This window comes from Symsagittifera roscoffensis, chromosome 1 (assembly GCF_963678635.1).
Source record: "Symsagittifera roscoffensis chromosome 1, txSymRosc1.1, whole genome shotgun sequence".
NCBI lineage: Eukaryota > Metazoa > Xenacoelomorpha > Acoela > Convolutidae > Symsagittifera > Symsagittifera roscoffensis.
In genome coordinates this window covers 63,649,285-63,676,554 of record NC_087062.1, presented here as the reverse complement: position 1 = coordinate 63,676,554, position 27,270 = coordinate 63,649,285, and the positions used below count along the sequence as shown (strand labels likewise).

Sequence of the window (27,270 nt, the reverse complement as noted above, 5' to 3'; positions counted from 1 at the left end):
TTCCTTTACAACCGCCAATTCGGAAGGTTCGCTGCTAAAAACTCGAAACTGCTGCGTCTGCATTTTGGTACATTCTGATCGAATGTCACAAAAGCTAATAAGTAGTAAGCTCGACGATGGAAATGTAAAGGGAGAAATAATGCTTGCTGCTTCGGATGACAATATTGCTCCTTTTTCAACTGATAACTATTAAAAATTGTTGTCTAAGCACCCTCAGCGAGCCAAATTTGCAGCTCCAAATCCACAGAATTTGGATAGTTTTTTCGTAACCGATTTCGACCTATGCAAATCGATAAGGTCCTTTCCGAACGGATCAGCAGCAGGTCCTGATAAAATAGTTCCTCAAATTTTTAAAGATCTTAATAGTAAGTCGAATGGCAGTGCAGGACTTAATTTTCTGAAATCGCTTACTAAGCTGATAAACCTCATTGGAGATGGCAAAATACCCAAACCCCTAAGACCTTTCTTTTTTTATGCGCAAAGGTTATCGCCCTCATAAAGATAGACGGAGGGTTGAGACCGGTTGCCATAGGCATCACGCTGAGACGTATCGCGTCTAAATGCGCTGGAAGCAAGGCCCTCTCCGAGCGACAAATTTTTTTTCGGAAACGTACAGGTAGGATGCGGTACCAAACGAGGAGCAAAAATAGCTGCGCACTCGTTTCGAGACCTAATTGAACCCAAGATGCAAAATGCACTGTTCTTTTAAAACTAGATTTTATGAATGCCTTTAACTCTCTAAATAGAGAAACAATGCTGAATCATGTTTATTCAAAGTGTATAACTACACCCATTGCGCGTATGGTAAACCTAGTTACCTTTTTTACGGAAGCTCTGTCATAATGTCAGAAGACGGAACTCAGCAAGGTGATCCTGAAGCCCCACCCCTTTTTGAGGAAACAATTCATACACTAGTGAAACAGTTGGAGTCGAAAAATAACATCTGGTATTTAGATGATGGAAATTTAGCCGACGACTATAAGGTAGTACTCCGGGACCTTAAAAACATTCTGAAATCGGAACAAATTTACGGTCTGAGCTTGAAAACTGAGAAGTGCGAGCTTTGTTTTTTGGGACCGACTACTAGTATACAGTATAATTCAATTTTAACACAATTTCGAAAAATATGCCCGAAAATAAAAATATAAACAAAAGAAGAACTCCTCATTTTAGGATCTCCAATCGGCGAACTTTGCCGAAAAAAATTGCTCGACGAAAAAATTAAGGAGCTTAAAAAAATCTCGGATGTCATTGACAAACTAGACGCCCATTATGGTTTTTACCTCCTGCAAAATTGCTTTAGCCTGCCAAAACTCTTATATTTTTTTGTGTACGAGCCCTTGTTTTTTGCAAAATGATTTTTTGGAACGCTCCGACAAATTACTAAGATATTCGTTATGCAATGTCACTAACGTGAAAACGGAAGATAACCAGTTTCTACAAGCAGTTCTCCCGGCAGCCAAAGGTGGTTTGGGTGTTTCTTCCGCTCGTCTACTCGCTTTACCCGCTTTCTTAGCCTCAGCAGTAGGAGCAAAAGATGCCTTGGGCAAAATCTTTGGTTTGGAGCATGTGGAGGGAACCTATGATGATGCGCTTAAACGGTGGTTTGAACTGGGAAAAATTGAGATGGCTCCGGAAAATGAAATCCAAAAAATTTGGACGGAGCCAATTTTTTACAGCGAAATTGCAGGCTTGATTTTACGACTCGAACCAACGGACGTAAAAAGATTCAACGCGTTCCAAGATAGATTTGGCTCCCAATGGTTGAACTTCATCCCGTGCAAAAATTTAAGATTAAAACTGTCAAACCAACAACTCAGAATTGCGATAGGACTTCGATTAGGCTCAAAAATATGCGAATGGCATAAATGCGTGTGCGGAAAAGACGTTACCGAGGATGGTTGGCATGGTCTCTCTTGCCTCAAAAGTGCAGGGAGGAATCTCTAGGCATTCAAACCTGAATGCCCTTATAAAGCAGAGTTTATCCTCTATTCACATTTTGTCTGTTTTAGAACCACGACACCTCTACAGGACCGATCAGAAGCGACCAGACAATTTAAAGCTAGTTCCATGGGCGGTTGGTAAGCAGCTCTTGTGGGATGTAACTGTAGTAGACTCCTTAGCTCCTTGTAGGATTAATGCCGGGTCTGTTTGTAACCCTGGTACGGCTGACGCTGAAGCGGAAGAGCAAAAAATTGACCAGTATAAAGATTTTGAAAATGATGGATATCTTTTTCAACCGCTAGCTTTTGAAACTCAGGGCGCGGTCGGCCCCAGCACAGAATTTTTTTTGATCAAGTTTTTTGGCAAACCCGCTTTTTGGCAAACTGCCAACAATTCCGGGTTGACTAAAACTTCCTATCATACAATTCCCATATATGAGAAACTTCTTGTCATACAATTTCATACAATTCCATACGTGCAGAAAATTGTATGAAAACTCTATGATAAACATTTTTTCATATATGAAAATTGTATGATAGGTGTTTTTCCATAAACCAAAAATTTTGATTTTTTCTTTCTAAATTTAGTTTCTCAAAAATTTTCGGATGTGTTTGCAACCGACCAAAAGTGACAAAGACCCTGGTTACTCAGAGCACCAAAGGTTGGACGGTCCTGCATTTACAATGCACAGAGGACGACCTGATTTGTGCTGTCTTTCACAATTGATATCACAAAAGTAACAAACTTTTGTTTTTTTACAAAACTTTTCGAAGATGATTATTTAAAATTTTGGTAAAATTACAAGATTAGGCTGCTCGAAAATTGTTCACACAGCATTTTGCCTAAGAAAAATTCACAAAATTAGCTCACCTGTTCATGCTCACACGTTGTGATGCTGTTTATAACATGGAAAACAATTTTAAATAGACTTTTACACATCGAATTTCAGAAAAAAATACAGGGGGGAACTGGAAAAAAAACGAATCTCCCTCGCAATACAGGTTGCAAACGCTGCCTGTGTACTCGGCACAATTAAAGATAACAAAATGTTTTCGAAGGGTTTTTTTATAGAGTCCTGGAACAAAAGCGCAGCTTTTTATAAGTATTTAATAGACCCGTAGCCTCATATCTGGTCATTTTTTGTCTCACTTTTAATTCCGGTTTATTCTGTGCAGGAGTTGGTTTTCTCAATATGGTTGGCTTGATTCCCAACCATCTGTTTCTCGTTTAGCCACATTATAATTCACTCTTGCATATCTAGAAAATTCCTAATTTTTGACGGGTTTTTAATGCAATAAAGGGTCTCCTGATTGTAACCTCGGTTACTATGAAACTTTTGACCTTCTGGTTCCTATATGTTCATACAGACAGAGCAAAATTAGTTAAAACTCAAAATGAAGAAACATAGACTGGTCTTAACTGGTCTTAAAATTTGAGCCCGGAAGGCTTCAAAAAAGAACAATTTAATTGCAAAATGATAAGCAATATTATGATGTAAGTCCAAGTCATGCAATTGTCGCTTACGTATTACAATTTTCAAAAAACTTTTATGCGGAAAAATTACTCTTGCTCTCAAGCAAAAAGAACCCATTCCACGGATTTTTTCCTTAGGTTGCCATAGAGGGACCCTAACTGAAAAAAAACCGAATGAAATTCCTAAACTCAAGTTTCATAATTTTAGAGCTTGAGCTGCTGTTGGTAAAGTTTGCTTTTGTGCATTGAATTTTGATTCAAACTAAAAGTGATTGTCTGCAGAAACATTTTTCCATATACTGAGGGCTAGATAAGGATAAAGATTTATGACTAAAGGGTTCCATCAAGGTAATCTGTTTTTGGTTGTATGCGGTTTTTATCGGTTTTAAAGTTTTGACCTTCCAGGCCGTTTTTTTTAGTCTTAGTGTCCTCAGTACTCTCATAGTCATAAATGACTATCACTGAGAGTTAATTTCACCAAGATGCACTTTTCTTAGAGAGTAACAAGTTGCCTAGCTACCCACCTTACGAATCCGAGCTTTTGAAATCCCCGGGTATGAACCCTTCCTACGATTACATCATAGGATCCACAGTGCTAAAAGCATTGTGGCGGTTACCGTTCATGGCAACTTCGGGATAGCCCATTTTCCACAAATAGCTTTCTCGACATCAAGGTATTCTGTAGAACACAGTCCACCGTTTCTGGTCTCCACTAACACAGAAAGTTGTACCAAAAGTCGACTCTATCCGAAGACCTGCGAGACTACTAATAGTACTTGGTCTGGTGACTTTCAAGGCCGTATCCATCCGGGGCATGCGCAACACAAACATGTCGAGTGACCCCCAAGGCTTGCGTTTGCCGGAGCAAGGCTCCCCAAGGTTCGCACTTACGTCTTTGAGCACTGGGCAATGCGGCGTGTGACGTTTGCAGAAATGGCCTCGTTTGATGAACCATCGGTGATATATTGGAAGCACGTGATCCAATACATCGCGCAGGTAATAGGAAGTACAAATACATGCCCGACAGCCCAAAAGCTCAGATCAAATCCCCAGGATACACCGGGGTAGATCCGATTACTGCGAACCCCACCGTAAAGGACTACACCACTCGAGGAGAAGACACACTAGCGTATCCCAGTCTTAATGTGTTTTTAGTTTCACCTTGAAAGGTCAGAAATTGATCCTGAGTTACCCTCATTTTAATTGTGGTTTATCTTCCTATTCTTTATCATCTAATTTCATCTTGATTGTTTTATTGTTGCTTGATGTTTGATAATCACAAAATACCCTGCATTGTCTTTATGTTGTACAACTCTGCATTTTTGGTTACCTATTCATTTTATTCATTTGTAGTTACTTTTCAGTTACTTGTTCGTTTTAATCATTCGGTTTGTGTGTTGTTCATTACAGTCTTTTTTTGTTTTTTGTTTTATGAATTCCAATTATTGAAGTTTCAGAAAAACCGCGATCATTCTTCTCAGTCTTTAATTGATCTTGACTAATAGAATCGAATGCATTTGACAGGCTTAAAGAGATACGGTTACTCATTTGTCATTTTAAATCATTTTAAGGAAAGTTCAGTGCCATAAAAAAAATTGCGTCAATTGTTGAACATGAGGTTCTGAAACCATTTTGGATGATATTGAGCAGGTTGTTAATCAATAAATAGCGACGAAATGGTTTATATCTTGTTATTGTCATACGAGTTATTAAAGCATGTCTCAGTGAACCCATAATTTGTGTTCAATCTAACAGTGTTGACTAAATCTGTATGACTAGATCATTTTCTGTTTAATATTCAGTAGTTTAGAATAGAAAAATCTTATTTCATACACACTAGCCCAAAGATGTTAGCTAGGAAGTTAATTGATAACAATGACTTTATAATCACAAAACCTAAAATAACAGACTTATCACCAACAATTTTCTATACTAGTTTTGTGCTAGTAGCCCTGCATATAACTTTATGAGGACTTAAGAGGCATGACATATTTTTAAAAATTTTACTCTGTGGAAGTTGGTTAGAATGGATCCGATTTTCAGAATTGTTTTGATCACGCTTGTTATAGTTTTGTACATTTTTTGCGGGATTAGAGTGATAGAGTTTTAACAAATGACAGATCGAAGGCAATTTTGCTGAAATAGGACGTCGTGCTCATCGTGTAGCTGTATATTGTTACAAAAGGAAAACTTCAGTTATTTTCGCTTTTGATTACTGTACTTAGTTTAGGCACCTGGTAACCGAAATTAGAGCTGTATTTACAAATTTTGTATTCAATATTTAGAACTACAGTTTTGCTAGATTCTTCAAAATTCAAAACAGGTAGTAAATCGCAGACTACTGATAGTTTGGATATATTTTTTTTAAAAAATTTATTAGTCCCTCAATTTTTGCTTAGAATTCATTCATTGTTTGAAATTTTCTCCTTAAGACCTTGGGTAATGTACCTAAAATTTTACTGCCAGTTACTCTACGTAAAATTTTACTGCGTAGACATTAGTAAGGAACGATCCGATTTGCAGAACTGCTTTGATTACGGTTATAAAAGTTTTATACACTTTTTTGGAAGGCTAGAATGTTAGAGTATTGACAAGTGTCAGATGTTAGGCAGTTTTGCAAACACAGGACGCCATGCTCATCCTGTAGCAGCTTATCATGAGAATAGGGAAAAATTCAGTTATTGTTGCTTTTAATTATTGTATTTAGTTTGGGCACCTGGTAACCATATTTAGAGCCGTATGTGCAATTTTTGCGTTCGTTATATAGAACAGAACTACCATTTTGTTAGCCTCTTCAATATTCAAATTAGTTCTTCGAAGACTACTCATAGTTCGGGTGTACAGATTTTTACAATTGTTTTCTAACAATTCCTACTTTTTGCATAGAATTCATTCACTGTTTGAATTTTCTTCTCTGAGATTGAAATAGAGCCATCTTCACTTCTTCATGATAGATTCCGACTTTTGGTATCTATGTGTCGGTTATAGTTTGAGCTGTTATACTAACACCTATAGCTAAAACTTTAGTTTCCTCGACAATTTTGAACGCTTCAAACTCACGTCTAACTGAAGCTCTGGAGTGGCTTTTAGGTTGCTTAAACATTGAGTTGATCCCTTGGTTCCAGTTGATCGGCCTCCATACTGGATATTGATATCTATTATTTTTCCTTAATGCCGCACAGATCTGCATAAACTTTACAAAGCGCCTTTTTTGAGTTTGTTGTTTAATTCGAAAATTAACATAGGGATAGACTCGATTGGATATGGTGAGACTTCTCACTTATTCACAAAAAGCATATAAACTTCAGCAAGAAGAGTACAAGAATAAGCCGTAGTTTTTTTTCTGGAATATCATAGATGTCCAGGGTAATTTAACATCAAACTGATCAGATTTGGTTTTCAATACATAGACAATTCACATATTTCGATTTTGTTTTGGTATGATTCTAATTTAATTGAATCTGGAAAATTTGGAAATAGTTTTTGCGATCGGAGGAACATTTTTTCAAGTAGAATTGATCTAGGATAATTAACTATCGGATTAAAATTTGTTAGTTTTTAAAGTAATATAACACCTTTAAAACAATATAACACTCGCCCTGCTCCGATCATTATTTGTGGTACCTCATTTTGCGTGAAAAATTTTATGAAAAACAATAGCATACCTGAAAACAAAAATTCCTCCCCATTTTCAATGGGCGGAACAAAAAAATTGCAGCCCAATAAATGAAAAGAACAAATTTCTTGATCACGCGACTGTTTAGGAGTAATTTTCGAGTGAAGGTTTTTTCAAAAATAATAATAATAATAATAATTGTTGTTCCTGCGAATCGCAGAGGAGCTATCAGTAGGCCTTAACAGTCCTGTCGAGGATAGTCCATTTGTATTATCTCCCCACATTACAGACAGTGTTATTTTGCTGAGCGAAGCTGTTTTTTTTTGCGACTCAAGGCCGTTTTTTTGCGTCTAGAATTTTTACGTGGTACCCCTATTGCAGCCAAATTTGGTCAGGTTGTGGTAGACCTGAAGCTGGAGTTCAAATGAGAGCTTGTCCTCACACACTATCATTGCCATGGCATGGGATCGAATACACGATCTGACGATTTCAAAGTGAACGCCGTACCACTGTGCTAAGTGCCTCCAATATCCATAGGATGGTTTTTTTTGCTGATAAGACTTCCAAAAACTAAAACTGAGTGTTTCAGCGATACTATGGCACTACAATTGAATATTTTTTGTCAATACCAAACTAAACGAGAAATCTTTCTTCCTATCTGAATATCTGCGGGTGAACCTTATATTAAGAATTACTGGCTCGCCAATCTTGGAATTTTTGTTTGGGAGCAAAGTTTTATATTTTCTTTGGACAAGAAATTTACATATTGAAATACTCGTATTCATTAAGCTGGTAAGTTAGTGATTAGCCCGTTTGAGCGCAATTAACCTTTAATAATTTGCTGCACGATATTCTTAAGCAACGCGTGAATAATTTTGTCGCCGAACTTTTTATCGATGGCCGAAGTGAACTTCACGTCAATCATTTTGGTGTCGATTCCCTTCTTTTTGGCGGTCTGTAAAAACTGACTCTTGACAAACATTTTGCTTTCCATCACGTCATTCGGTCTGTTGGGCTGGAATTTGGGGAAGTGTTTTTCGAGGGGGTCTTTGGCTATTTTCTCCTTAAACGAGTCTTCTTTATTCAGCAGTACAATCACTCCCTTCCTGCTGAAGTTGGAGAGAGTCTTGAGACACTCCATTACGTCACTGAAGGTCTCCAGACTGTCCTCTGAATCAGATATGAGAAAGAGTATAAACAAATTTAAATGGGTTAAGCTGCAAAGACTTCATAATTTTAGAAAGCTTTGTCATGTCAGACCTAATTTGGACTATTTAAACTCTCAATTTTTACAAAAACATTCTTTATAATCTTAGTTTTTCAGTTTTCAGATGTTTTAGTTTTTTCTATTAATTTAGTAAGCTAAAAATTCTAAATTTTGTTGTAATTTTTTGTAATCGTACTTGTGTTTGTGATAGATATATCTCCGGTTATCTATAATTTAATTTAATAGCTTAGCAATATGTTAGATTGGTTATATCTTACGCAATCTGTTCTTGCTAGTATCCTCCTCCATCGTCAGGTTGTAATCAGCCAAGGAGGCCACATACAAGAAGTAATCCACCTCGTCGAATGATCCGAACCAGCTGCGTCTGTCGTCCTTGTTGCCCCTCACATCTGTCAGAGTGAGGGCCCAGGTCTTGCTGCCGACAGGCACATTGTCATACCTCCTTCTCTCCGACATCTGGGTCTCGACCCGACATCGCAAATAGTCGTCGTCAGAAGGGATATAGTTGACCTGAATCATAGATTAATCGAAGTTGTATTAAGACATTTACGAGCTGTTCAGCTCTTCACGGAGAACCGTTGTTTTGTGCCCCTGGTTAAGATTTACATGCATTTGTTTGGCTATTTTCCTGTGCTGGTTAATGTTGTTTCACCCTCATGGTGGGCCTGGAACATCCGACCTTTCGATTAAGAGGCGGAGACGTAACCACTTCACCACCGCTCCCCACTTCACCCCCGCGCCCATGAAATCATCACTACAGTCTGGAATTTCCAAAAGCAATTACTTCATCTTATCTTGTCTAGAAAAAATTTAAATCCCATGCCACTGGTGGATCTAGGATATTTTCAAAGCGGTAGGTTTTTAAAACCTTTCGAAAATTTTGCTGACCTTTACAAATTTTGAAAACCAAAAAAATATTCATCAAAAGGAAAAAAATCAGTTTGGATGTGTATGGGAACCGAGGAGCAGAAGTACCTTGAGACATTCCTGCAGTTTCTCCAGGAAGAAATAGTCCGACTCCTGTTGACACACCGCCACACACGAACATTCCTTGATCACAGTCCACAACAGGGCCAAGTTGTCTATGATGTGGTCATCTAAGTTGTCGAAGATGTCGCGTGACTCAGTGGTGTCCTGCAAACTCATCGCCAGACTCTGGATCTCCTCCGAGGGATACGAGGTGTCGTCGGGGAGTTGTCGGGTGAATCTAGTGAAGCAAGAGCGGACGAACTCCTTAATGGCGATGATGCTAGCTGCTCTCCCATTGGCTGGAACGATTTGAAGATTAGTTTCCATTTACAGATGGTACTGAGTGATTGTAAATGTACCATTGCAAACCATTGAATTAAATTGTAATCAATGGAAACAACTGAAGTTAATGGAAATCACTAAAAGCCTGAGTTTGAATGTACTCACTGAAAACATCTGCTTGGAACATCTTGTCAAACTAGAACAGAGAGGAGTGTTTTTTTTGTTTAGGAGAAAAAACTTTGAAGAAATCAAAAGAAACAAAAAAAATAAAAGGTTGAATTACATAGGACAGAGCGTGGGTTAAAGTTACATACAGTTCAATGAAATTAGTTCGGCTACATTTTTTTCCGGATGTAATTAAGATTTTTTTGCGATATCAGACATTGTAAATAGCGTGTACGAATAGCTGAGGGGAGTCTGCATAACTACAGTGCTAATCCCACCTGTTTGAAGATGGTGGTCTTTCCACTGCCAGATGTTCCCAATAACATGAAGTTGATCGAATTCGCACACGGCTTCAGAGACACTGAAACTTGCGCATGTTAACATCATAACCATACACGTCTAAGAAACATCTAAGAAGCATCAAACCCATCTGATAACATATCTCTGAGAACATAAAAGTTTCTAGGTTACAACACTTTCCAAAAAAATGACAAAATGGCTCAAAATAACTCTACGATTGCTATGACCAAAATTCTCAACCTCGTTCGACACAGAATCTTGAGGCAAAAATGGAAAAAAAAAAGCTGAAGCAAAATGAAAAAAAAGCAAAAAACAATTTTCAAGCCATCAAAATACATAAGATCAATAAAAAAAGCTTGCTAACTTGTGTGGTGGTGTTCCTGCGACAATTACTCACGTCCTTTGGAGTTGTTGTTGTTTTGGGTGGGGGAGGTAAGAGGCATGTTCTCCCCTGGGCAGTCTGTGGCGTCTGGGTGGGGCTGGGCCGCGTGACTCTTCTTCTTCGGCCTCCCAGTCGCAGCCGGACTGATCGGCTCCGGAGATCCCACTCCACAGCAGCTAAGACCAAAATGAGAAAAATAATCCTGGATTTTTGCAATAAAATTTTGAATCGGTTTCAATCCCCGTTTATGACATTTTGATTGTAAAATTGTTCTCCTCTGAGTATATTAGTTCTTCATACACAACTTTGAAAAACCATTACATATTTCATTGACATTTTTGCTTGGGTTAAATAAGAGGACGGGCAAACGGCAACGGGCATCGATGCGTTTGTTTTTACGCTAGAAAGCGTCTCGATACACTTACGAGATAAAAAAAAGGTCGAGCAAATTTGAAAAGACTATATTGAAATTTGGATCATCAGTTTTTTCAATTAATGGATAAAAGTCACACTTTCAGACTTTTGAACTATTTCAAAATACTTACAGACAGCTTTTCAACTTATTCATTTTTGGTCAAAATAGTAAGTTATAATTCGCTATCGAACAATATAAATGTTACCAAACTACGGTTTTCATGATGTTTAACTATATTCTAACTGATGCTACCACAATTTGCGATAAATTTTGGCATCATTAGATGTTTATTTGTCAATATCAGCAGTTTGATTGTTACATATTCCCTTTGTCCGAAAGACTTGACCGTGCAATACTTGGACTTGGTCATAAATTGAGAGAAAAGTAATTTACTGTATTTTCAAGAACTGATGTTTACCATATGAGAGGTCAACGCTGAAGAAACGTCAACAAATGAAATTAAGAAAATTGGAAAGCTTAAACTCGTTTGAAACATAAATAGTTTTTAAGCACACCGGTTTTCGGGGAAATTTTGGCGACCTGGAGAATTTCTGACAACCTTTTTTACGACCTTTTTTGTCAAACTATTTTATAAGTTGACCAAATTGATTTTCTTAGATCTCACAACTTGCTATAAAGACCATATTTTGACCAAATTTGCAGCGCCGCAGGCAAACTTAGGCGTTGTCATGCCTGTTGTTGGAACTTTTGACCAAAAATCTGCGCGCGCTCAGATCCGCCCTAAAGTTATAATGTATTGGCGCTGTAGGTGTTCTCAATAAAATTTTAGGGTAGGTTAGCAAAAAATGGATTTATAAAATAGTACCAAACGAGGACCCTTTTGGTAGTGAGGGGGTCAAATTATGAAGGAATTGTTAAGTGACTAACAGACGATTGATTAGTTTAAGCAGAACCATAGATGCAAAGATATAGTAGAAGCCTTTTGTACCCGTACTTAAGCACCTGACGGGTCCATTTAGCACCTAGAAATTAATTACTGATTTTCAGAATCAATATCGCTTGTGGCGTGCGCAAAAATTGGAAAAAAAAGGGGGGTGGTTTTTTCAAAAAATCTTGAACCTTTTGCGGACCTTATTTTTTTTCCGCAGGTAAATTTTTCAAAAAACATGCCAAAAAAGGCGTTTTTAGGCACTTTTTGAAAAATTTGACCAAAAATTTTGAGGTTGGTCAGCCAAAAATGAATGTCCTAAAATTATATCAAAGGGGGATTCTTTGTAAAAATTTAGCAACCAGAATTGAGAGCTATTGAATATCGCGGCACCGCAAACGCTTCGCCAAATAAAAACGGCAAAAACTATTCACAATACTATCGTTTTTTTATTGTTCCAATTTTCAGAAAAGAGATTCAAAAAGTTTCAAGCTGAGTAATAAAACCAAAGTCATAAATACTGAGATCCTCGATCCTCGAGACTGTTAAAATAACTCTGATCTAACAAAATTTAATTTGAAGAACCTAATACTCTTAGTTGATTTTCCAATTCATACAAAACAGCCTATCGCATTCAGTTATTTCCCAAAAAGGTATCGAAATCTGTTGGTATCTCAGTTTTATGGTTTTTTACGCAGCAGGTAAACTGATTACAGACAGCGTGCTCAAATTTGACTGACAGTTTGACACATAATTTTATGAAGCTCTAATGACACCAAACGCAGCAGTTTCTCGACTACCAAGTGAATGTTTTATCACTACATGCCACCGAATATTGACCACAGAAAAATGTTGTTCTTGAAAAAAATTTCTGCTTGATTTATAATTATTTGTTATGCGAATCGAAGTCCAAAAGTACCACTTCAATTTTCAATTATAATTTTCTTTTCGATGTTCAATTTTCACTCCAATTTTGATCCGAATGTTAAAAATTTGCTTTCGAAAATGGACCAATTTTGTTATTAGCTTCTACAGAGCGAATGGTATTTGATCAACTGTTGGTTCTTTATTAGGCCAGACAGTTTGTTTGGTTTTAATTTAAAAGAGTTGTCACTAAATTGGGCTTTTGAGAAACTTCTGATCCAATATAAGCAGGTAGAAGCAAATGACCGGATAGCGGTTCGTCCCCGGCTAATCCCCCACCCAACTACGCGCTGACGGTCGCCCTTCAAGTGCCGAAACTCTCTTTAGTCAATCAACAGCAACACAGCGTCCTACTGTACTGAACACCCATTAGTTCAAAAGTAATGCAGCTAGCATACCTTTTCGAAATGCCAAGATTTATTCGTAACCACCCGCTTTGATCTTGTTTTGATCTTATTCCTGCAATCAAAACAAGCTGTTTATTTTTCTGGGCATTAGTGACCTAACGTTTGAAATGAAAGAAATTAGTTAATGACTGACTTTACCATTGTGTAAGCAAAGTTCAAGTTCAAACATTATTTGCTGGTTGTTTACGATCTACAATCAAATAGAAAGAGTTGTCTCGAGAGATGCCAGGTGGAAAAAAAGGAGTAAGTTTTTGATGCTTTTCTTTATATTTAAGAGTTTGAATACAAGTCGATGAAACAGTAGTTGTAGGAAAGGTGTAATTTGCGAAAAAAGTCGCCAATGAGGCCAGTCATGAAATTACGACATACCAAATACCTTGGGCGAGACAAGTGTTCTCGTTAAATTATCCCTCTTACAAGGCGTCGAGTTTTTTTGTACAAGGCACAAAATTTGCATATGCTTTATCCTCGTATATGTCTTTAAGAATGGTCCAGAATTATTTTCAAGTTTAATTTTGCACAATTTGTTTTGATATATTTTACCATAACCATACAATTCCATATCACAAGTGTTGCAAAGCTTCGCTTCGCCCCTGTGTACAATGGTCATGTCATCATCTTTTGAAGTTTATGAAAAGTTTTGATAACGTTCAAAATAGATTGCACGATACCTTCAAAGGTGTCACACTCTAGACAACTCTCAAGGTCATTTTAAAATATGGGCAGCTATTTTTTGTCATATATTATAACTTATCTATTGGAACATTATTACGAGTAATTCTTACAACAAATTCTGCAACAAATCATTCCGCAAAAACAAGTATCGAAAATGTTTTTTTTTGCAATTTTGTAATGAAATGAAACAAAAATTTTAGATTTTAATTACAGATTTTGCCGAAATAGCATCCAACCTGAAATATACTTGCAGAAAAATGGCTAAGTCCCGCAGAACAAAATTAAGTATACATGCATATATCAGTTTTGGTCCATAACTTGCCTTGTGCTCAACATAACTGACTCAATTTTTGTAGGTACGTATATATTATCACTGGATACCAGTCAGTGCACAATAACCTTGCTTGCTGAAGTTCCCGAGTTTTCACATATAATAGTGCATTCAAGCAAAAATATTTTTCATTGCGCATTTAGAAGAGTAAAAAAGTTAAAAAGGCGTCTCATATATCATACTGACTGCACTGTAATGCCAATTAAAAAAATTTTTTCTTGAAAAATTGAGTAAAAAAATTTGTTTCGTTTTATCGCCCAATACGCTATGGAAAATAGAGAGACATGTACTAATTGTCTCGTATTCCTATGATAAGGCATAATTTTTTTCCCCATATCAATTTTGAACGTTTTTTTGCCGCTTACGCGTGACATAAGAATGCAATATATTAAGCATAAATTATCCCAAATTAAAAAATTCAGTGATTCTTAAAACCTAATAATTTCAGGACGAAAAATGAGTGATTGATTTTTGTGTTTCTTAATATTCTGATTAGTTTTGTGAAGGTCTTATGTCTGACGAGTTTTTCTTATCTCGGAAAACACTACTAGTACTTATTTGAAGAGATCATTTTTTTTAATTTAGTTAAAATATTTTTTCAGCCTAAAAAAAATTCACATACACCTAAATTTTCGATGCTGAAAATAGTGAACTGTTCAATAAAACTATCGCTTTATTGCCCAAAAATAATTATAAAGAAGCTTACCTTTCCAATCACACATGAAGAGAGTTTGGATAAACAAATTCAACCGGGCTGAAATTTTAAATGCGCTCCACTCTGTTTTTGTTTGAACATGTTCGGATCATCGAAGTAAGAATGGAAAACTTTTGATATACTATTGAGCTCGACAAAACTAGAAATGTTTTAATCTCGGCAATTTTCATTGCTAGCAAATGCTAATTTGACTTGAAATTTTGTTTATCAAGGGTCAAGATTCAAAATAGGTTTATCAAAATTATTAGATTTTTTAATAGACTGCAAAAAACTGTATGTATCAGTTTGAATTTATGATCAGTTTGGATTGGTTTTGCCGCTTTTTAACCTGGTTCAACTGTTTTTCAATACAAAAAAAATCAATTTTTAAACTGACTTTTTTCAATATTTTTAGAGAATCTAATTCACGGCTATTTCATTTAAATGTATACTAATTTTTATCTACTTAAGTTTTCAATTTGAAATAAAGATGACTTTTTTTACAAAGTTTTTGCAGGTTTATTGAAAATTTTACAAAATAGCATGTTTACAAGTTCAAATAAGATCCTGGTTAAGAAAGAATGTGGAAGATTTTACAAGACATACTGTCTTTGAGAGTTGGAATAAAGATATTTGAACCCAAGATAAATGCAAAATTTAGATGCAAAATCAGGAAAAATCGGTTTAAAAATTGTAGCTAAAATTTTTCAAGGATCAATTATTTTAAATTAATTTTAACTAAAATATAAAAGCTGACAAAGACATAACTAAAATCTTCCACAAAGCTAGATTAAAAGCATTATAAACAAAAATAGATAACCAGCCATCTTGTAAATTCACTTGCATTTCAAACTGCTATCTTCTGAGTGTGTTGGTTTATTGTACAACTAATTATTTTTTATAAAGCATTAATTCTGTCAGAAAAAAAATAATGTATCAGTTTTAATAAACTTGTTTATTACTTTAGTCTCAATTTTTGATCAGTCTTATTTAAAGAATCTTAGTTTTGCTATTACCCATAATCAGAAGATTAAAAAACATAGATAGTTTTTTGCTAGGGCGATGATTTTAATGCAGGTTAAATTTAACAAGTTTGGGTCAGCTTGGCTTTAGATTAAGTAGATTTTCGAAATTGCTGTAATTTTGAAAATGTTTTAAAATATGTGTTGACTCTAGTATTGCAACTGTATACTTTTAACCGAAAAAAACTTTCAATGGATTTTTTAAAATAAATCATATTGGTCAACTACTGTCTACTCGTACTGACATATAGTGAACCCTGAGAAACCCTTCTCTGCTGACGTAAGTGCTTGCGGATATTTAGAAATGAAATTTTCTTTTTCTCCTAGTTACTTTTTATCGTTTTAAGTATTGACTTTTTACAAAGAAAAAACACTAAAAGATATGCAGTTTCATGTTTTTTAAAGTTGATATTTTTCTGTACCACAAAATCTGAAGAAAAACTTTTTAATCAAGTTTTATTAGCATCTACAAAGTGAAATGCTTTTGGGATTTGAACTCGCTGTTGTAAGCACCATGACAACATAGCAATTGCGAGAAACTGGATATGGCGGTTCTCTGAGCTGTTTTAGTTTTTTATCGAACTACTAATGACAACAACAAAGCCTATAAATGCCTGAATGTTCCAAAACCTTGAATGTTCTTGCCTCATTTAAAGACAATTGAAAAATATTTGATTGGGAAAACTGAAATTGTAGAATTTTTTTTCTTTTTTAATCTCATGTCCCGACAAGCTCTGAATAGTGCCCAATCCAAATTAAGTCATACTGAAAAATATCTTGAATTGTCGCTTTTTTGCAAAAACAAATCAAACAGACCTTTTACGGGTCTTACAGAATGTTTAAAAGTTTTTATTATTGCTCGAATCACGACCGAAAAGGCTTCTTGCGCCGACCGTCTATAGATCATAACCGATTATATTGTCATAATATGGTCAGTATCTATAAAATTACAAAACAATTGATTATAATTCATCAAAAATGAATTATAATCCTAACATTTTCAATGTCAATATAATCCATTATAATCGATTAAAATCCAATAAAAATAGATTTCGTTACATTTCACATTAAACTTTATATTTTTTTGTCCCCCATTTTGTCCCCCAGTTTACTTTACCCCCTCTCCATTTACTTTACCCCACCCCTGACCCCTCTCCACAGTTTAATTTACCCCGCCCCCTTTTTCCCTGCCAGTTTACCACAACCGTCAGTCGTTCCTTCCATTATGGTTGAACACGGGGGGGGGGGGTGGTTATTAGTTTGTAGACTTTGGGGGAAGGGGTTCATGATTGACACTCCTCAGTTTACCGCCCCCTCTCTTTAGTCGGGTGCGATAAAAGTAACTTGAGGTGGTGGCTGTCGGGTCTTTAGTCGGGTCGAAATAATTTGGGCTATGCCCTGTTAAAACAATTTTTTGGCTCTTTTTCTTTTTCCCCCACATTTCAAATTTTCCGTTTTCATAATTGTTTTACGAGTTATAACAGCTATATGAGTGACAGATTGATGTAAAATATGCAGACCAAATCTGTTCAAAATTGTTGGTTTGTTCACCAAGCAATATTTCACTGCGTTATGACAAGCTTAAAATCATTTTTGAAACTTGAAAATTAAATGTGGGGGTGGTGGAAAAGAGCCAGTTTTGTTTGTTTTTTATTTTAAAAACTGCCTGTTACTTAAAATTCGGTTACTGAAAGTTCAGAAGTTACTTAAAATTCGGAAAAATCATAACCCAGAAAACGAAACAAGCTAAAAAAAATTTTGCGTCGTGGTTCACTTCGTGTTTTTTGCTCTTAAAATAATTTGCGGATTAATGTCACCGCGCCACGCTGAGTGAAACAGTTGTATGTTTTCTTAATTGGAGCCGATAAAAATAAATTCTCATTTGAATCTATAAGTGGCTTTATGCCTTCAACATAGTTTAGCTGCGCCTTTTGGTATTTTTTCTTCACGCTAAATTAGACCAACGGCCTGTTTAACAAAAAAATATATAAAGAAAACATTCAATGTGGACCATTTATGATCTACGAACCCCTCGAACAAAAATAAGCTTCAAATGAGCATTTTTAGTACCAATACCACAATGGCCAAAAAGTACTTGAGTTTATAGCGTGACCAAACTTTTAATGGCACTGCTCTTATTGACAATCTTCTGTGTTGTTTTACAATACTTATAAAATAAAAATAAAACATTTCTCGATCTTGCTTTAAACTGTCCAAATAGTTAAAGCAGAGGAATTCTTTCAAAACTAAAATTCAAAACTCGCTGCGAGACAACAACTTGTATTGAAAATTAGTAAATTACTAAAATGCCGTCGGGAAACAGAGGAGCAACTGGGTCTGGGGGCAACTTCGGGGTAGATTCGGCCAATCAGATGGCCGCGAACAGCAGGAGTAGAGGCAAGATGGCCGGCCCCAAACAGAAAGAGGAGAGCAAGAGCTCCAACAAAATGGGAAGCAGAGGGGTTAGTTATACTAACCAATGCTTTATAAAAACAAAAGGTTTCAATTTTTTGCTGATTGAGGCACTTTTTGCGAGTGGAAATTGCGTGTTCACCAAAATTTGCTCATTAATGTTAAGATAGTGGCTAAAGGCTATTGCCATGAAGAAAAAGTCGAATGCACTAACTGTCCGGGCCGATGTCCCAGACTTATTTCTCGAGATTAAAAGTGGCACCGGGTCGAAATCCAGACCAAACGTGCTCAGCCATGACTACAAAACTTACTTGGCAAATCTGAATATTTTTTTGCGAAAATTTTTTCTTTCTGAACCACATCAAAAAAATTCTTTGAATAGTTTTAAAATCTAAGTAATATCTTATGATTAATTATATTACTAAAAAAAACTTTCGAGGCTGTATGTCCATAAATTGCGACTATGTTTCTAAACTTTCGCAACTTTATGTCCGGACTTTCACAAAATTATTTCCAAACTTTTGCTATTTGCATTTCCAGGCTTTCGCTACTTTTTGTCCAAATTTCTGCAGCAATGTTTGGTATGACTAGACTTCTGCAACTTTATATTCAGAAGTTTGTCGCAAAGTCTGGACAGACCTTGCATGTTGGTTCGCGTTGATCGCGCCGTTACACTTTCTCCACCCTGTTTGCAACAGCTGAAAAGTAAATTTTGGGTCGCGAAAATCTGGCCAGGACCGATGCGATTGCGTTGGTGGCGGCGCTTCATCTCGAGTCTCGTTTGCTTGCTCCGTTCCGTGAGTCGCGCCTATTGCTTCACGCGGTTGCGCCATAAGTCGCACCTGTTTCGCTGCCTACGGGTTCTAGGACAACTAGCCGACATGACTTCAAGCCGAAAGGACTTCAGGCCAAAATTGAAACTTTACAAGCACCTCAAATCACTATTTTTTCATCAAAAACTCGTTGCTTTTCAAAATGTAGGCAAGTTTAGTCCATAATAAGCGTTATTCATGACAATGAATCACTTATGATTGGCATCCGTTAACAACATCAGCCGGTTTTTGAAATGCATAAATTATATACAAGAAAACTGCCGTCAACCAGTTTTTTATTTTTTATTTTTTATTTTAACTTTTCTAAACTTCAATTGAAGGATTACATTTTATGAAAATGCCTTTAAACTATTGAAGAAAGATCATGAAAATGGGCAATTCCTTAGAAAAGTTTTCAAATTATTCAAATTTCATAACTTAATGAGAAAATTTTCGGCTTGAAGTCCCTAACTTTACGTTTCGGCTTGAAGTCCCGTCGGCTTGATGTCCGGCAACCGCTGCCTACACCTTGGGCGTGAATGTCTGGACATATTTACTGAGCAAATCTCTATGAAAAATCAAACGATTTTGTAAAATTTTATTTATAAGGTAGTTCAGTCGCAATCCTTTCACCATTTCGCGCATAAGAAACAATATTTTGTTGGGTGATTACATGGCTGTAAGACAATATGCTAAATTTGACAAAAAACTGAGATATTCAACCTCTAAAACCTTTAAAGAAGAACTATCAAAGCAAGATAAAAAGTTACTTTTTGTTATAATACTGTTTAAAATTTCACGATGACCTAGTTAGCCATTTTCCTAGTGTAGATTATCGTTGAATTTTTGTCACTTTATTATAATCGATTATTTTGAATTTTTTTTTCTCAAATTTTATTGAGTTATAATCCATTATACCATTATAATGGTTTATAATCCATTCTTATTAAACAAGTGTGTCATCGCTTCATTTCGTTTTATTTTTGTTTTGTTTTTTGTGTTGTGTTTTTCAGTTAGTTGCCGAACTAAAAGAAACTGTATTTTGTACTTATAGCCAGGTACTTATGGCGGTTTCAGGGGTGGGTGCTGGGTTTCTCAATTCAATTCAATTCAATTATTCGATACAGTGAAGAAATACATACTTAATCACTCACTGCATCAGGATAGCTAGAACAGGCTTTTCAACCTAACAAGTAGCTACCCTCCGGGATAACTATCACAATTAAGTAACGACAACGGGTAAACAAATCAGAAAAAGTTGTCGACCAGCTGTACATTGTCTAAAATGTAATTTCTTTTGAAAACCTTTAAAAATTTTGACAGCTGTTCTTGAGAGTACGTTTCGATTTTATCGGGTAGGAGTTTATTTGACATCAAAAAATTGAAACATTTAACGATTTTGCATGAAAGGGAGTTTTCCATAGTTTTTGTCCTACAGCGATAAAACGGAATCATTCCGTTAGAAGTAGAACGTGTATTTCGTTTATTACTATAATTACTGACGTTTAGAAAATCAAGAGGTGAACGTTTTAAATATTGAAAAATGGTTTCTTTAAAAAGTTGAGTTAAATAAATTTCATGAACTGTATCAATGCCCAGATCATTAAACTTTGTTGTTATGTGATCGTATTTGCGTTTGAAGAATATAGTACGGAGAATTCTTTTCTGGCAGATATAAATTTTTTCTAAATTTGTTTTGCTAGTACTCCCATAAACAAGCAGACCATATGAAATTATAGGTACCACATATGCCAGGTAGAACTTTAACAGCATTTTGCGAGAAAAAGCTACCCTGCCCTTATACATAATTCCGTTAAATCGGCCTAGTTTTCTGCACACAGTTTCAACATGGTCTGTAAATTTGAGTTGACTATCAATGATAACACCCAAGTATTTGAAACAATTTGTAAATCCTATGTTTTCACCCGCAAGTGAAAAGTCATTATCCAAACATTGTTTACCAAATGGTAAGATTTTACATTTTGTAGAGCTTATCGACAATTTATTTCGCACACACCAGTCATCTGTTTTCAGCAAATCATTTTTAAAGTAATCATTTACCCTTGTTGTTGGGAAAGAAGCAAGAATAGCAGTGTCGTCCGCAAAAAGACTTAATTCCGATTTTGAAACAATTTTATTTATGTCGTTAATGTAAAGTAAGAAAAAAAGGGGTCCAAGAACAGAGCCCTGCGGAACTCCGTACGATATTACCTGTTGCCTAGAAGTACCGTTCGAATTAACAACAAATTGTTGTCTGTTTGTCAAATAACTTAATATCAATTTGTTGAATTTTCCTCTAAAACCGTACGCGCATAATTTTTCCAGAAGAATGCAATGGTTAACTGTATCAAATGCTTTTCTCAGATCAATAAAAAGTGCCAAGCCCATATTTTTTGTCTCAATCGTTTTTCGCATGAATTCAGTAACTCGTAGGACAGCATGGATACAAGAATGTTTTTCGCGGAAACCAAACTGTTCCGGTATTATAATATTGTTTTTGTTAATGAAAACTAGCATTCTTTTATAAATTATTTTTTCAAAAATTTTGCTAAAAACTGTCAAAAGACTAATAGGTCGATAATTACTGGGATTTTCTTTTTCTCCTTCTTTCAGAAAAGCGACAATTTTTGCAATTTTACAAGCATCTGGAAAATATGCTGTATCAATACATTTATTAAAAACGTTTGCCAGGAAAACAGATATGACTGGTGAACATAATTTAATCATTTTAGTTGAAAGACCATCATGACCACTTGAAGTTTTAGTTTTTAAGGCCCCTATTACCTTAAACACTTCATGTTCATCCGTTTTAAAAATTACAAAACTTGATATGTTTCTGTCTAAGTTTTGAGAAGCAGAACCAACAAGTGGCAGAGAATTGCTCAGGTGCTTACCAATATTGACGAAGAAATCATTAAGTAAGTTGGGTTCAATCTCTTTTTGGGCTGGTTTTCGTTTTCCACAAAAACGATTAAAAGCTTGAAACATTTGTTTTGATGATGTACATTTTTCAATTTTCTTATCATGATAGTCTCTTTGAGCACGCCTAATTGCCATTTTTACCTTATTTCTAAACATTCGGAAGCAATTAATTTTCTCTAGTGAAGGTTTCTTAATCATTTTGGCATGAAGACGATCTCTCTTTTTACACATTTTTTTGATATCATTGGTGATCCAGTCTTTGTGTTTTTTCCTTAGTAATGTTTGTTGGGGGCAAAAACGGTCAAAAACATCCAGACACATTTTTGTTAAATCGGTCAACATGTCATCAATTGTTGCCATATTGCAATTATTGAGATTTTGATGCAAAACAAACAAGAATTTCAAAATATTTTCATTTCTGTTCAAGATTTTCAAGTTTCGACCTATCTTAAAATTGTCACTATCATCCAAAAAAGGTCCAATAGAGGCAACTAGCGCATAATGATCACTTAGAGAAGTTTTTAAAGTAGTTACGCTCATATCATATTTACTGATGATATGATCAATACAGGTAGAACTAGATGCGGTTTCTCTTGTTGCTTCACTATTTGATATGAAGAATCCAAAAAAACTAAGTATCAATTTATATTCATCAATTAATCGAGAATTGCGCGACACGTCCAGAATATCTAAATTCATATCTCCCACAATGATTGAGTTCTGACATTGTTTTGAATTCAAATTCACGAGTAAATCCTCAAATTGCGTTAAGAAATGCTTTGAATTGATTGATGGCGGTCGATACATCAAACAAACGTTTAGTTTCTGTTTACTTCCTAGAGTTAAAGTTAAGACAACATTTTCTAGTTCATTCGATAAAATTTCGTGCGAAAAGTCAATTTGATTTTTTATGAAAAATGCTAAACCCCCACCCCTACTTTTTTGACGGTTAACAAAAACTCCTTCTTGGTAGCCGTCCAAGTTATAAAGTTCCAAGGGATCATTGTCACTTAACCAAGTTTCGCATAAGGCAACGACATATGGTTGCCATTTTAGTGAAGCAACAAGAACTTTTAATTGGTCATGATGGTTGCGCAGTGATTGAATATTTAAGAAAAGTATGTCCCCGTCGTTACCCATTAGAAATCCCTTTAAAATCAAAAATAAAGCTTTAACACAGGAAAAAAAGAGATATTTTTCTGATGTTCAGAAACTCTTTTTAATTTTCAGGTTGATCTTTTTCTTCGCTGCTGCCCATATTATCATCGCTAACAACATCACCACTGGTAGTCATTTTCTTAGGAGGTGGAGAATGGCTTTCAATGAGTTTTTCCACCAAACAGCATAGTTTATCAAGTTTCCGCTCTTGTATATCATTTTGCGATTCATGACTATCCGGTGATCTAAAAGCCACGTTCCTTTTCCTTTTCCCCGGAGTTCCCAAAAAAGAATAAGATTTTGGATATTGAACATCGTCGGAATCAGCAGCATTTTGAATAACATCCGTATATTTTTCATTGTCAGTAGTTACTGAGATATCATTTCCCATATAAATATCGACATCCTTCTTGTTATCAATTGGTTGCCATCTGCCATATGAATTGTACTTTTTAATCTGGACTTGATTCTTATGAGTAGATGCTAGTAGATTTTTGTCCCGTCTGCAGTAGTTCATAATTTCCCTATCTTTTTCTGCCAATCGTTCGTTTACATGAATTTTATTTCCAGTTAAATCATCCCAAAAATCGAATCTCTTATTCCATACAGCATCTCGCTGGTGATTATACAAAAACTTGACAATAATCGGACGATTTCGACCTTTACCTGGTAAATAATGACACGCGACGATGTCCTGGGGCTGAATTGAAATATTTACTGACCTTAGTATCTTCACAATTGAATGGACAGGGTACTCACCACCATCCGACACACCATGAAATGTTAAACACATAAATGAGGAATACCTTTCCACTTTCGTAACTCTTTTTTCCAACTCATGATTGTCGTAAAGAAGCCTGTCATTCTCACCCCGTAATTCTATAATTTCATTCTGTTGGGAATCGATCTGTTTTATTAATTGCTCAAGAAGTAATCTAACAGAGTCTCCATTATTCAAATCCGTCAAAGAAAGTTTTTGCAGTAAGGCCATATTGAATTGTTGAAAGCGAACGTATTTTAAACGAAGATTTTATGCAGCAAACGTAAAAAGAACAACGCGACTGTTTCTTAGCTCATTTTCAGTTCAGCTCATTTCTCCGCTTTGACTTATCTTGAGATATCCATTTTGGTGACAGAGCCTAAAACTTTCTAAAAGCGCCTTTGGCGCCAATGTATACTAATTTTGATGGGGAAGAGCGCGCCAAAAAACGCAATTTTAAGATCAAAATTTTCCAAAAATTGTCTAAGAACGCTTTTTTTGTCCTGTTTTTTCATAGTTTCGCCTGCGGCGCAGAACTTTTGATCAAAATGGGGTCTTTATAAGGAGTTAGGAGTGCTCATAAAAATCAATTTGGTCAACCTAAAAAAAGTCGACAAAATTTTGGAATTTTTTTTGAAAATCCACCCCCATCCCCCAAGAAATTCCTAGATCCGCCCCTGCTTATAGCTTAAACTTACAATAATTTCAATTTTTACTGTATTTTCATGCAGAATAACTAAATTATAATCCATTATAATTAATTTTTTCGTGAGATAATATTTCGATAGAAAAAGGGATTATAATCTATTATAATAGATTATAAGAGATTTCCGAAAAAAAAGATAATCAATTATAATTTATTAAAATGTCTCCAAAAAAGTTATCCTTATAATGGATTATAAATCGTTTAAACATCTAAAATTGGCGCTTATAATTATTTATAGTTTAGCTAAAAGTACGATTATAATTATAATATAATCGATTATTTTCTCTTTTTACTGAGTGTGGGTAGCTCCTTTGAGAACATTTTGTGTATTGTGTCTTCGCACAGAATACAAACATTTAAAGAGAAAATCAACAGGTTTTAAACTTTTTTGATATCAGGAGAAAACATTGGTCGTAAATATGTCTTTTCTTTGCTCGCGCCAGTAGCGACTGTCATATGAGTCACACCGATGGTATTTTTTGGTCGCTCCGGTCTCGAATTGCTGATATTTGGTCACTCAAGTCTACAATTGCTGAAATTGGGTCACCCCGGTTCTATCTTAAGCAGCGGAACTCGAGCCGGGTCCTTACCTGGCGAAATGGAAATTAACAAAGCATTGCACGCCCAGCCCACTAAGCGCAAACTATTTTGGACGCATTCGCTGAAAACGTGATACCGATTCAGTTTGCCTCATTGAACCGATTCAATTTTCTGTGTTCATTCAAGCTTTAAAATAGTCTGCAAGTATTAAAGCAATTCGATAGTATTGTCACGAATCTAATCATTTATGAAGCTACTACAACAGAAGAATTTACATTATGGTTACTGTCGGCAAAAAAAATCGATGCGTTTAATTCATACCAACTCTACTCTTTAATCTGAACATGAGCGTTTATTCAAGTTTAAACAATTATTGGTGAGAGTTGAATAATTGCTGCATAAATACAATCAAGCTGCATTCTTCACAGGTGTTCAAGTCACCTGCAGCTAAAAAGTAATCAGAAATCTCTTAAATCAAGTTGCACTTGAAAATTAACGTCAGCTAAACCAGCCGTCAATAAACCAAAATCTTTCAATTTTATTTTCTGGCTGAAGACACTTTCAAAAACTGTAAAAAAACTCATTTAAATTTGAACAATCTGCTTTACTTGCCGTTTAAATAGCTGTAGAGATCGTTTGTACGATATTAGTCATTTCACAGACCGACCCTTATAACCTGAGTTAATTGGGTCATGACCGCTGACAAGTCAGATAAGTCCATATATGGACATGATGTGGCCACTATTATGGCTGCCTCATGTCGCAGTCGGAAGAAACTGGATGGGTCGAGGGAGATTAAGACGTCCAAGCGTACTAAAAAGCCAAGAGGGGTAGGGAAAGAAGCCTTTTTTCTCAAATATTTCACTGTTTGGTGCTTTCGCTGTCTTTTTAGTTCTTAAATTTGTTCTTTTGATATTAAAGTTGTTCTTTTGATATTTGCTTACAATTTTGTAGGCGCGGATCTTGATAGATATTTAGAGAAAAAAAATTTTAACAAGAATGTTTCGTTGCTTTTTATTTGTCGATCATTGATTTTCCGAGCTCTGAAACGATTCTGAAAAAGCTTTCAAAATGGCAAAAATTCCAATTTTGTCACCATGTTTTTTTCGGCGATATCTCCCAAAGCTTAACATATTTTGACTCAAAATGCCAAATAGAACATTGACTCAACATATCAGTACTGTTTTTCCTTGTTTCACAGCGTTTGTCCTGAAACACTACTAAAAATACTTATTACTGGGTTTAATCTGAATCAGTACTGATTGATACCGGCAGATCAACGCGGAACTCCTTTTCCCTACTTCAGTGTCTGCTTTTAGCCGCCATTGACCGAAAATTTTCGCCATGTCAAGTTCGATTGTTATTTTATGACGACAAACTTGAGAGACACAAACCCAGTTTCTTCCCTAAGCAGTAAACTTTTTACATTTACAACGCGTAATCAAAAATATTTGCATTCATATAGAATCTTAATGATAGCTATTACGTTCAAGATTTAGCAATGAAAAGGAAATGTTAGTACGCCCTTCATGGCATCTCGCTTCTTGAATTGTGAAATTATTCATCCACTTGGCGTTATTTTTAAAAGTTTTCACAACCTTTTTGGGAACTTTTTCCCTCGCAGAATACTATTCTTGATAAGAATTAAAAGCTAAACCAGATGGTAATACCCGGGTCAATGCCGGCGACTTAAGTCCAGACTTTTGTGACCAATTTTTTTAAATGTACCCGTTGATCTGAGCCCGTTGATGAAACAAAACCTCGGAAAGTAAAACCTGTTTGTGAGCGAAGAAAGTAATTTTAATTAGCTTGAATTGAATCACAGTTTCGAAAGAAGTCAAGCATGAATTCTAGGTTACATGACAAAAGATCCCTTACCTTACGATCCGAGTTCTACTATTGCTTGTGTTATTCACACACATCCCTTCAAAAATAAACAACCTCGATTGCATTCCTATTCAGTTGTTCATATTTTCATCATCTCAAACCATTTCAGCTTCTTTTTAACGAGCGTTTTTGCTGCAGCTTGAGACATGTATCTTCCCTTGAAAAATGTCGTATGATAAAAAAAAATTAGGTTTTTTTTCGGTAAAAAGCTCTTGTTCGTAACTCTCATGTGGTTGCCAAATGTTTTTTTTTCTCGGAGGCTTCATAAATACTGTCTCCCATTGTGGTAAACTTGCGCCGTCTGCCAGTCAACTTTTGAGCTTCGAAGCTTTAACCTTTCAGATGGCATTAATGAGC

At 35.6% G+C, this 27,270-nt stretch overlaps 3 protein-coding genes across 6 annotated transcripts in view; 2 read left to right on the top strand and 1 right to left on the bottom strand.

The window, feature by feature from the left end:
- The window catches only part of LOC134847559 (uncharacterized protein DDB_G0287625-like), a 288,876-nt gene that overhangs the window by 139,779 nt on the left and 121,827 nt on the right, over window positions 1-27,270 (top strand). The window lies entirely within an intron of this gene.
- LOC134856882 (guanine nucleotide-binding protein alpha-12 subunit-like) lies at window positions 7,745-11,059 on the bottom strand. Its single transcript, XM_063873177.1, has 7 exons — window positions 10,905-11,059; window positions 10,375-10,535; window positions 9,956-10,038; window positions 9,678-9,708; window positions 9,237-9,529; window positions 8,519-8,771; window positions 7,745-8,203 (listed from the first exon to the last, which is right to left on the bottom strand). Exons 1-7 carry the CDS (start codon window positions 10,925-10,927, stop codon window positions 7,857-7,859), a joined length of 1,191 nt encoding a protein of 396 aa, XP_063729247.1. The 5' UTR covers window positions 10,928-11,059; the 3' UTR covers window positions 7,745-7,856.
- Window positions 12,672-27,270, top strand: part of LOC134847519 (nuclear protein localization protein 4 homolog) — a 42,926-nt gene continuing 28,327 nt past the window's right edge. The window contains exon 1 of one of the 4 annotated variants that reach the window (XM_063864615.1): window positions 12,672-13,237. In XM_063864615.1, coding sequence (XP_063720685.1) covers window positions 13,217-13,237 — 21 coding nt within the window. In that variant the 5' untranslated portion in view covers window positions 12,672-13,216. Of the gene's footprint in view, window positions 13,238-17,829; window positions 18,179-25,459; window positions 25,857-27,270 lie in introns of those variants that run through there. The other 3 variants (XM_063864574.1, XM_063864606.1, XM_063864598.1) reach the window with 3 other exon arrangements.

Bases quoted from the DNA above. Each gene is read 5' to 3' on its own strand.
- LOC134856882 (XM_063873177.1), bottom strand. From the start codon at position 10,927: ATGAATAAGTTGAAAAGCTGTCT. The intron at 9,709-9,955 runs GTGGGATTAGCA...TCTCTGTTCTAG, and splicing joins AGACCACCATCTTCAAACAG to TTTGACAAGATGTTCCAAGC. The intron at 9,530-9,677 runs GTGAGTACATTC...AAATCGTTCCAG, and splicing joins GTTCCAAGCAGATGTTTTCA to CCAATGGGAGAGCAGCTAGC.